Source organism: Oreochromis niloticus, linkage group LG10, assembly GCF_001858045.2.
Source record: "Oreochromis niloticus isolate F11D_XX linkage group LG10, O_niloticus_UMD_NMBU, whole genome shotgun sequence".
In the NCBI taxonomy this organism is placed as follows: domain Eukaryota; kingdom Metazoa; phylum Chordata; class Actinopteri; order Cichliformes; family Cichlidae; genus Oreochromis; species Oreochromis niloticus.
Window position 1 is genome coordinate 16,755,547 of NC_031975.2, and position 11,837 is coordinate 16,767,383.

Here is an 11,837-nt window from a genome sequence, read left to right on the forward strand (position 1 = left end):
TGCGTGAGTGTGGAAACCAGGAAGACACAGGAGAGCAAATGCCGCCCTGGCGAAAATGGTGAGAAAAGCATCCCAGAGCAGCCACTAGAGAACCATGACACAAAGGTGTAACAGTTTTTAAATCACCGTTATACAAATGGGGGTCTCTATTGTGGTACTCACTGAAATATTTGGAAATACACTGTAAGATCTATCAGTGGCTCATTTGTGTGATCAAAAGCCATTAGACTGTAAGACTACTATGGCACCTAAATATGAAAATGTGTTCAGTGTTTGTGCAGATGTTTGTTAAACTCATTGGTGGGAAGTAACAAAGTTACAAATGCTACAGGTATCTGTACTTGAGTATTTTTTTCTTAACTTTTTACCAATTTACCAAAAATATTTATACTTTCTGCTCATTACATTTTCAAAGCAAACGTGCTCCATCAAACTGATATGAGCTTAAATGGAAGGAACAATAACACATCAAAGACAGTCCTACTGCTGTATCTGTCACTAGGGCTTATCCGCACAAAGAGATGAAAGAGGGTGTTACAGCCCTAGCAGGGCCTCCTGAAACTGCCCTTGTGTGGGTGTGGTGTTGTCTCTCGCCTCCTCCTCTCTTGCTCCACCCCTCTGTCTCTCTCTGACTTTTCTCTCTCCCCAGGACACAGCTGCTGTTCATTGGCCTCGTTTAACACCTGGGCCCCGTCAGCAATCACCTCTCTGAGGTTATATAAGCTGGGGATGAATTGGATGTGGGAGGGTGGTTTTCTCTGGTGTCTCCACATTGTGTTCTAGGTGTTGAAAGAGGTCCTATTATGCGGTTGTCCTGCCTGTGGTGTGGAGCTGTAAGAGCAGTGGGGAGAGTAGCTGCTTCATGTGAGTAGCGTGGGCTTGTGGGCCGCAACAGCAGTGGAGCTTGATGCTGCTAGTGACAGGGTGGGCCTGTGGACTCCTGGAAGTGCCTCCTCGTGGTGTGGAGTTTTTTTGTTTGGTTGTTGTGTCCTTTGTTGTTGTGAACTTTTTCTTTTTCTAGTGTTATTGATAAAGCGGCGATAAAGCGGCGTCGCTTTAAGTTAAAATTAATTGTAATAAAACTATATTATATACTAAACACCTCTGTCTGGTTTCCTTTTCATTCCATTCTGGACCCATTTGTTACCAGTCCCCACTCACACCCCTAGACCTCCTTCGTGGGGACGTAACAGAGGGAGAACATTTAATTTATGCATCATTTAAAGCACTGTGCCCCGGGTTAAATATGGGTAGAATGATCAAGAAGGGTTTTTTTTTAAATGCAAATGTCTATAAATAGCCAATTGGCATGTAGTGTCAGCCCTCAAGCATTGAGACATTTTGAGCTGTGTACAGCAGGGTAAATGAGGTTTTGGACTGGGAGGGTGCACTACGTTGCAGCCAGTGCTGCAAGCTTGTGGTTGAAGAGGTGTGCCGACAAGAGCAAGTGGTGAGGTATGCATTGGCAGTCTCCCAAGCAAAGGAGGGAAAATGGCTGAAATGGGACAGGGTTGAGAAGAGGGCATTCTCCTGGAAATACATGGATGTGCAGCAAATCAGCTTTATTATTTTAGCTGACTTTGATGTTCATCCCCAAGCAATCTCAACCAGTGGTACACTGAGCATGTCGTGCCTGTCTTGCTAGACCTCAGTCCTGTGTTCGATACTGATGACCACTACAGTATTGAACAGGGGCCGCTACAACAATGTGAACACAAAGAGGCAGAAACGGACAGGGTGAGTCGCAAAACACAGATTTTATTTACAAAAAGTCTCACAGGGAAATGTATGTGCAGGACAGAGCTTGAGTGCTTAAACTATTCACGAGGGGAGGAAACAGGTAACACAGGCGTAGATCTTCTGGAATGGAAAGAGAGAATAATTAGCTGAGAAAAGGAAACTGGGATGAGAATGAACTGAATAACCTAACACAGACTGACTCACTTTGAAGGCAGGCGGAGAGTGCCCTGGGAGGGAATGGCTGCAGGTGGCTGGGTGAGCACCCTTGAAAGGGTCCAGAGGCTCCTCTGGGAGACGGAGTCGATCAGAAAACGTCTCAGCGAGCGTGAGTCCTCTATGAAGAACAGCCTTTCCTTATTGCCAGCGGTCGCAGCCGCTCGTTTCCCTGGGCCTTAAAACTGTGGATCCAGTGAGGCCACTACATGATGGTAGTTTGTGTTGTCACGCATTTTAAAACATGTTAAAAACACAACAGCCTTAATAAACTCTGAGTAGTTTGGACGCAAACAAGCAGGTTTCATCACGTCATTACTACAAGACCGGATATCCCACCTGCTGTGAATGCTTTAATGCAGTAGAGTTGTTATTATTATCACTTCTCCTGTTTATGACAGTTAAAATAAATAACATTCATATAAAATTGTCTTTTGTAAACTGTATATGGTGTTAAATAGGTCTATACTACTGTACTTTAATGGTGGTCATGAGGATGGTACTTCAAGAGCAATTGTGAAAAGTTTGAGAAACACTGCCTTACGCAGTAAAATTAGACAGCATAGCATGCATTTTCATTACTATGCAGATGATACCCAACTTTAACTATCCATATGTTAAACTGCAGGAATGTGCTAAAGACATAAAGACCTGGATGACCTCTAATTTTCTGCTTCTAAATTCAGATAAAACTGAGGTTATTGCAGCGGTCCCCAACCTTTTTTGCACCACGGACCGGTTTATGCCCGACAATATTTTCACGGACCGGCCTTTAAGGTGTCGCGGATAAATACAACAAAATAAAACTAGTACCGGTACCGAAATAAAGAAGATTTATTCATAACACACGTAAAAAGACCCAGGAAAACCGAGTTAACGATAAAAACGATAACAAAATAATGCTGAAAACCAATAAAAACCCTGAAAGCCATACATTTCACACCTGAGCCTCAACTCTCGTGGCTTGGTACCAAACGACTCACGGACCGGTACCAGTCCGAGGCCCGGGGACCGCTGGGTTATTGTACTCAGCCCTAAAAATCATATACATGCGGTTTCTAGCCAGGTGCTTACTCTGGATGGCATTCACCTGGCCTTCAGTAACACTGTGAAGTCTTGGAGTTGTTTATTACCAGAATATTTCCTTTAATACGCATATCAAACAAATATGCCGTGACCTGATGCTGCTGTCTACAGTGGCTTACTCTAACCCTATTTACCCACCCCTGTTGCTTGTCATGTGTTTTCTTGGTGTTATGATGTCAGGTTCCTGTGCTTTTGTGCTGAGGAGTTTTTGTTTTCTGTCTCATACTGATCCCCTATGAGGAGCTCAGTCTGAGTATAGTTCTTTTTTTCTCCTCCACTCCCCTTTTGTATTGTACATCCATCCATCCATCCATCCTCATCCGCTTTATCCGAAGTCGGGTCGCGGGGGCAGCAGCCTAAGCAGAGAAGCCCAGACCTCCCTCTCCCCAGCCACCTCCTCCAGCTCATCCGGGGGAACACCAAGGCGTTCCCAGGCCAGCCGAGAGATATAATCTCTCCAGCGCGTCCTGGGTCTGCCCCGGGGCCTCCTCCCGGTGGGACATGCCCGGAACACCTCACCCAGGAGGCGCCCAGGGGGCATCCTTGTCAGATGCCCGAACCACCTCAACTGGCTCCTTTCGATGTGGAGGAGCAGCGGCTCTACTCTGAGCCCCTCCCGGATGGCCGAACTTCTCACCCTATCTCTAAGGGAGAGGCCAGCCACCCTTCGGAGGAAGCTCATTTCTGCCGCTTGTATCCGCGATCTCGTTCTTTCGGTCACTACCCACAGCTCGTGGCCATAGGTGAGGGTCGGGACGTAGATCGACCGGTAAATTGAGAGCTTCGCTTTTACACTCAGCTCCCTCTTCACCACGACGGACCGGTGCAGCGTCCGCATCACTGCAGCCGCAGCACCAATCCGTCTGTCGATCTCCGGCTCCCTTCTCCCATCACTCGCGAACAAGACCCCGAGATACTTAAACTCCTCCACTTGGGGCAGGAACTCATCCCCGACCCGGAGTGGGCATTCCACCCTTTTCCGGCTGAGAACCATGGCCTCAGATTTGGAGGTGCTGATCCTCATTCCCGCTGCTTCACACTCGGCTGCGAACTGTTCCAGTGCGAGCTGGAGGCCCCCACCCGATGAAGCCATCAGAACCACATCATCCGCAAAAAGCAGAGATGAGATTCTGAGGCCACCGAAGTGAAAGCCCTCCGCCACTTGGCTGCGCCTAGAAATCCTGTCCATAAAAATTATGAACAGAATCGGTGAATCGCTACCTTATCGTGGTGGAGGGGTTTGTGTGTCACAGGGATCCCAGGGGCTATGTTGTCTGGGGGCTTTTGCCCCCTGGTAGGGTCTCCCATGGCAAATTGGTCCTGGGTGAGGGACCAGACAAAGAGCGATTCAGAAGACCCGTATGAAAAGAACATCGAGGGAACAGTTTACCCTGCCCGGGATAGGGTTACCGGGCCCCGCCCTGGAGCCAGGCCCGGGGAGGGTGCCCGAGGGCGAGCGTCTGGTGGCCGGGCCTTAGTCCATGGGGCCCGGCCGGGCACAGCCCGAAGAGGAGACATGGGCCCATCCTCCCGCAGGCCCACCACCCGCAGGAGGCGCCATAGGGGTCGGGTGCAATGTGTGTCGGGCGGCGGCCAGGAGCGGAGGCCCTGGCGGACCGATCCCCGGCTGCCAAGACTGGCAATAGGGACATGGAATGTCACCTCTCTGGTGGGGAAGGAGCCTGAGTTAGTGCGTGAGGTTGAGAAGTACCGGCTAGATATAGTCGGGCTCACCTCTACGCATGGCTTGGGCTCTGGAACTAGTCTCCTGGAGAGGGGCTGGACTCTGTCTCAGTCTGGAGTTGCCCCTGGTGAGAGGCGGCGGGCTGGGGTGGGTATTCTAATATCCCCCCGGCTTGCTGCCGGTACATTGGGGTTTTTCCCGGTGGATGAGAGGGTTTGTTCCCTGCGCCTCAGGGTCGGGGAACGGGTCCTGACTGTCATCTGCGCTTATGCGCCGAGTGGCAGTTCAGAGTACCCAGCCTTCTTAGAGTCCCTGGGGGGGGGTGCTGGAAGGTGCCCCACCTGGAGACTCTGTTGTCCTACTGGGAGACTTCAATGCTCACGTGGGTAACGACAGCGAGACCTGGAGGGGCGTGATTGGGAGGAACGGCCTCCCTGATCTGAACCCGAGTGGTGTTTTGTTATTGGACTTCTGTGCAAATCACAGTTTGGCCATAACGAACACCTTGTTCGAACATAAGAGTGTCCATAAGTGCACGTGGCACCAGGATGCTCTAGGCCGCAGGTCGATGATCGATTTTGTAATCGTATCACCAGACCTGCGACCATATGTTCTGGACACTCGGGTAAAGAGAGGGGCTGAGCTGTCAACTGATCACCACCTGGTGGTGAGTTGGATCAGGTGGCGGGGGAGGACGCTGGACAGACCCGGTGCACCTAAACGCGTAGTGAGGGTGTGCTGGGAACGTCTAGCAGAGGCCCCAGTCCGCGAGATCTTCAACGCACACCTCCGGCAGAGCTTCAACAACATTCCGAGGGAGACTGGGGACATTGAGTCCGAATGGACCATGTTCAGCGTCTCCATTGCCGAAGCTGCTGCATTGAGCTGCGGCCGCAAGGTGGTTGGTGCCTGCCGTGGTGGTAATCCCCGAACCAAATGGTGGACACCAGGGGTGAAGGGAGCCACCAGGCTGAAGAAGGAGTCCTATCGGGCTTGGTTAGCCTGTGGGACTCCAGAGGCAGCTGACAGGTATCGACAGGCCAAGCGGAATGCGGCTCGGGCAGTGGCTGAAGCAAAAACTCGGGTGTGGGAGGAGTTCGGAGAGGCCATGGAAAAAGACTTTCGGACTGCCTCGAAGAGATTCTGGCAAACCGTCAGGCGTCTCAGGAGGGGAAAGCGGTGCTCTACCTGCACTGTGTATAGTGCTAGCGGAGCGCTGCTGACGTCGACTGAGAAAATTGTCAGACGGTGGAAGGAATACTTCGAGGACCTCCTTAATCCCACTGACACGTCTTCCGAGGAGGAAGCAGAGTCTGGGGATGAGGGGAATGACCCGCCAATTTCTGGGGTCGAGGTCACTGAGGCAGTTAAACAACTCCTCGGTGGCAGAGCCCCTGGTGTTGATGAGGTCCGCCCCGAGTTCCTGAAGGCTCTGGACGTTGTAGGGCTGTCCTGGTTGACACGCCTCTACAATGTTGCGTGGAGATCAGGGGCAGTACCCTTGGACTGGCAGACCGGGGTGGTGGTCCCTATCTTTAAGAAGGGAGACCGGAGGGTGTGTTCCAACTACAGGGGGATCACACTCCTCAGCCTCCCTGGGAAAGTCTATGCCAGGGTGCTGGAAAGGAGAGTTCGTCCGTTAGTCGAACCTCGGATACAGGAGGAACAATGCGGTTTTCGTCCTGGTCGCGGAACACTGGACCAGCTCTTTATCCTCTCGAGGATACTTGAGGGTGCATGGGAGTTTGCCCAACCAGTCTACATGTGTTTTGTGGACTTGGAGAAGGCATTCGACCGTGTCCCTCGGGGTGTCCTGTGGGAGGTGTTGCGGGAGTATGGGGTGTCTGGCCCACTGCTACGGGCCATTCGATCCCTATACAACCGTTGTAAGAGTTTGGTTCGCATTGCCGGCAATAAGTCGGACTCGTTTCCGGTGGGTGATGGGCTCCGCCAGGGCTGCCCTTTATCACCGATTCTGTATTGTACATTTCATTGTTTTTCTTTACGCCACCTGTTCTGACCTGTCTCCCCAATGTGTTGTTTGTGTAATGTATGTACAGTTGGAAGGGGTCCAATTTCGCTACAGGTAACTCCAAGTGACAAATAAAGGCATCATCATCATCATCATCATCGTCGTCATGTAGGACTGCTTTTTTCTATTTGTCCAATATCTCCAAAATTAGAAACATCCTTTCTCAGAGTGACTAGTTCATGCATTTAGTCAAAGTCAGGTTTATTGCCCAAAACCATATGTACAGCTCATACACAGGAATTTGAAATTGCAGTGCTCCTACAGCCCTCACTGTTACACTAAAACAACATAAAGATAAAAAGATAAAAGTAAAATAAAAGTCTTATATACAACACAGTACAATGCAATCTTATATAAACAACAGTGTCCAACACAATCTGAGTGTTTGTGGGCAAGAGTTTTTGTGCAATCGGGGTGGGGGAATCAGTGAAAGGGCAATGGTGGTGGTTCAGACTTTTGAATGTCTGAGGTGGGGTGGGGGTTCAGAGGGAAGAGGGGAATGCAGGTCTGGAGTTTGTGTGTGTGTGAGAGTCGAGAGGGACAGAGCAGGGAGAAAGTTCAGCATCCTGACAGCCTGATCGATAAAGCTGTCTCTCAGTCTGCTGGTTCTAGCCCGGATGCTCTTCAGTCTCCTTCCTGATGGCAGCAAAACGAAAAACGAATGAGTGGAGTCACCTGTAAACAACCTGAGACGTTTCCACTGTGGGGAAAATCTAGTAGCGGGGTTCGCTGATGGTAAATCCTTCCGAAGCGGTCTGCAGTTCATTAGTGTAATTTGTAGCTCTTTCATATATGAAAAGTTTGTGGATTTTGTGGACTGTTTTGTTGGGGCAGAGAGCCGTCGCTACATGTGTCTGCGCCGCCCTCCTGAAAAAGGAATCCTTCTAGGCTGGACTACTGTAAGTCATTATTATCATTATGTCCTAAAAACTTCCTTCTTCACCTTCAGTTGATCCAAAATGCTGCAGCAAGAGTACTGACAGCGAATAGAAAACGAGAGTATATTTCCCCTATACAGGCTTCTCTTTATTGGCTCCCTGTTAAATCCAGTATTGAATTTAAAATCCTGCTCCTCACATATGAAGTCTTGTATAATCAGTCCTCACCTTATGTTAAAGATCTTATAGTACCATATCACCCCAACAGAGCACTTTGGCTTACTTGTGGTTCCTGGGTTATTTAAAAGTTAAAAGACCTTCAGCATTCAGGATTCTCTCCTGTGGAACCAACTCCCAGCTTGTATTTGGGAGACAGATACCCTTTCTACTTTAAAGATTAGGCTTAAAACTTTCCTTTTTGCCAAAGCTAGGGCTGGATCAGGTGACCCCGAATCCACCCTTAGTTATGCCACTCTTAGTGAATAGACTTAGGATGCAGGGGGCTTCTCATGATGCACTGTTTCTGCTGGATGTTTCTCCTGGTTAAAAGGGGATTTCCTTTCCACTGTCACAAAAGTACTTGCTTATAGGGGTTTGTTTGATTGTAAGGGTTTCTCTGTGTCATGGTCCGGGTGTGTGCTGGATTTTCCCAGCGTGCCGGTGATTCCACTTACGGGCAGAGCCAGCACTCAGAAACACTCATGGCTAGAACATCAACTTACCCTTGTTGGTGAAGGCCTCACAGTCATAGAGCCTCATCATAGTTAAACTCAGTACTAACCTCTTTTTCCTCTGCTCTCAGTAGTCTGTCGGATGCCAGTGCTTCACCGCCATAAACCTGTCTTCATACAGCCGCTGGTCCGCTCGTAGCTTCTTCGTTTCACCCACCTGCCTGCCCTGTGCCCAGCTTCGCTCTAATCCTTGTCTCCCTCATTTTTAGTGACTCTGAGAGCCCCGCTTTGCAATCCTGACTTGCCCCGCAGTACATGGTTCCTGCACTGGAAAATACCCTGTGTCGGGTTCCCTGGCTGCTGCCCCTGCCAGCAAGAGACTAATTCACTGGACTCTCCCACAGCACATAAAGTGTCATTCTTGTTCACAGTTCATGCTCATGGTTTATATTGTTGTTTCTCTCTTAGCGCTGTCTAGTTAAATCATAGTATAGACTTGTTCATAGCATAACATAGTTATGTTTGAGTTGTTTTCATAGTGTTAGTGTTTGGCACTCCACAGAACGTATTGTGAATATTTTCATAGTGTAACTCTAGTGACCTGTTCTCCTCATTATCGTTCAAGTTCATAGTTTATTCTAGCATTTGTTTTTTAATTTCCTCCAGAGATTTTTTAGTGCCTCTCACTCTTAGTTCATGGTTTGTGTCTTTTTTGCGTTCAACTATTCCCCGCTGTGTGTCACATCTTGTTTGCTGTAATAAACAATCGCGTTACATTTACACTCCGCGTGTCCGAGTGTTGTCTGCACCTGAGTTCATTCATCTGTGTTGGCCACCCAGCAGTGACACTCTGTATAATTGTAATCTTTACCTTACAATATTAAGCGCCTTGAGAGGATTGTTGTTGTGATTTAGAGCTACATGAATATAACTGAATTGAATTGGGTGCCTGTTTTGTAGATTTTCTGCCACTCTGAAACACATTCTGACAACTCGCAGCATAATGGCACACAGCCATTATGCTGTGTGCCTAACTCAATTTTTTATATATAATTACTTTAAGGCACTTTATATTGAAAGGTAAAGACCCTACAGCAATACAGAGAAACCAAGAGTCAGGTGTGTCCCCCCCCCCCCCTTATTTTTTTAAGAAGAAAAACTGCACTTTATATTAAATTTTTTTTTATTATTTAAAGACAATACCATTTTGAAAAAGTACTTCATGTACTTAAAAAAGTACTTTATTTTAAAGGCTGCCCAATTTTGGCCCGAGGATATTATTTTTGTTTCTATGTTTTGAATTGAAATGCAGTTTAAATTTTTTTTTGCCCCAGAAATTAAAAGAGCTTGAGTTTACGATATTCATGTCCATGTCTATTATTTGATTCTGTCACCCACTAAAACCCTTTTAAATTAAAAAAACAGTTGCATGTTGGGGCAGATTTTCTTGTGCAATTAAATGTGATTAATCAAGGTTAATTAATTAGAAAGCCACTAATTAATTAGATAATTTTTTAATGGAGTCCCCCTAGCAATAACTTTTTTACTTTACGTTTTTTGAGTAATGTTCACAACAAAGAAGGAAAATATCTCCAACATACACAAACATTTGAACACTCAGCATGTAATTATTTTTGCATGAATGTAATGTCTTTGATATGCTGCTTAGAGATCACGTTGACAATGAGCTGATGAGAATCGATAATGGAATCGTAATCGCTAAATTCTTATCATTCTTATCACTCTTATCCCTGAGGAAGACAGTACACACTCACAGACACAAACCAGCTGGGATGAAACTCCCCATTTACATAAACTCTATGACAAAATAGTTCCCTCATAACTTTAACTGAAAATTTGGTTGCTTGTATAAAACACAGTTCAATTTAAATCACTTAATTTCCTTTACAGTTCCAGTTTCATTGTATTGTGTTGAGTTTTGACTAAATTATTATGTCAGTAATGATTTAGTGCTATGTCTGATGCAACATAGCCACCACCCAAGTTACATCAGCTCACTGATGTAACATAGGCACTGATGTTACATCAGCTCACTGATGGATGGCATAAACTCAATTCAATTTATGAGCATGTGACACACATATCTGAATTTCTACGGTCACATAGACATAAAATATAAATACCACAACTGTCACACTACAACATTCTTTGCTGCATTGTGTGCTTGATAGAGTCTGGTGTGGGGTTAGGTTTTGCCAAAGCAAGAATCTTGTACATCATTATCTTTTATGTATTCTGCTCTTTTTATGTTTAGGGAAACAAATATTTGCAATGGGATCAGAAGACCAAGCCACTACCATGTTTAATAACACATTTGTTCGCCCTGCAAAATTTTATATCAGTGGATTTTCCAACATCCCTCATATTAGGTATTTCTATGTCTTCCTGTGTTTTGTCTACATCATGACTGTTTTGGGGAACGGTTTTCTTCTCTTAGTTATTTGGCTGGTGAAGACTCTTCATACTCCTAAATACATGATTGTGTTCAACATGGCATTGACAGATTTGTGTGGGAGCACAGCTCTCATCCCAAAAGTCTTAGATACTTTTCTGTTTGACAGGAGATACATCATCTATGATGCCTGTTTAAGTTATATGTTCTTTGTTATGTTCTTTGGAAGTGTGCAGTCATGGACACTTGTCATTATGGCATATGACAGACTTATAGCCATTTGTCTCCCTTTAAGGTATCATAATATTGTGACTGAAACATCAATTACTGCAATTCTGCTTTTTGTATGGTGTTTTTTTGTAATTGCAATAGCAACCATGATTGGGCTTGTTAATCGTCTTTCATTTTGTAGATCTTTAGTAATAAACAGCTTTTTTTGTGATCATGGGCCAACCTTTCGTCTAGCTTGTAATGATACAACTGTAAATTTCAACCTGGTAATTTCCCTAATCATTATAATTCTCATCATTCCCCTAGCATTTATAATGGCCACATATATCTGTATTTCCATAGCACTGAGCAGGACTGCATTCAGAGAGAAACGAATCAGAGCGTTAAAAACTTGTACTTCTCACCTGATCCTTGTTGCTATTTTCTTCCTACCGTGGACAGGTACTAATCTAGCTGCAGTCACGTCCTACATTCATCCTAATGCCAGAATGATAAATTCTGCATTGACCCACACCATACCACCTTTGCTCAATCCCATTATATATGCTTTAAAGACAGAAGAAGTGATGAATGCTATCAAGAAGCTTTGCAAAAGACATTATCTTAGTAACAAGAAAAAAAGAAAAACATAAAGGAATGCTAAAGCAGAATAGAGTTTCTTTGTTTTGAAATATCTTATTCATAAGTATTGCAATGAATTAGCTGCACCTTAATCCACTAAAAACAGCCTTCCATTGCAGAAGCAAAATTTGAAATAGATGTGGACTGTTGTTGTAGCTGTACACAAGTTAAATTTAATCTAAATATTGAAAAGCATGAAACCCTCTTCACTTTTTTCCCTGTGTGTTAAAAAAGGATCAAGCTAAATTTTGTTTTACCTCTGAATTCT

General features: G+C 45.9%; 1 protein-coding gene across 1 annotated transcript; it reads left to right on the forward strand.

Annotated features, from left to right (window-relative positions):
• Positions 1-10,474: 10,474 nt before the first annotated feature.
• On the forward strand, positions 10,475-11,580 carry LOC100704199 (olfactory receptor 146-like). Its single transcript, XM_019363543.1, has one exon. It carries the CDS (start codon positions 10,597-10,599, stop codon positions 11,578-11,580), a length of 984 nt encoding a protein of 327 aa, XP_019219088.1. The 5' UTR covers positions 10,475-10,596.
• The last annotated feature ends 257 nt before the right edge of the window (positions 11,581-11,837 follow it).

What these genes read in the sequence shown, in the direction of transcription:
- LOC100704199 (XM_019363543.1), top strand. Translation starts at nt 10,597, where the DNA reads ATGGGATCAGAAGACCAAGCCACTACCATGTTTAATAACACATTTGTT.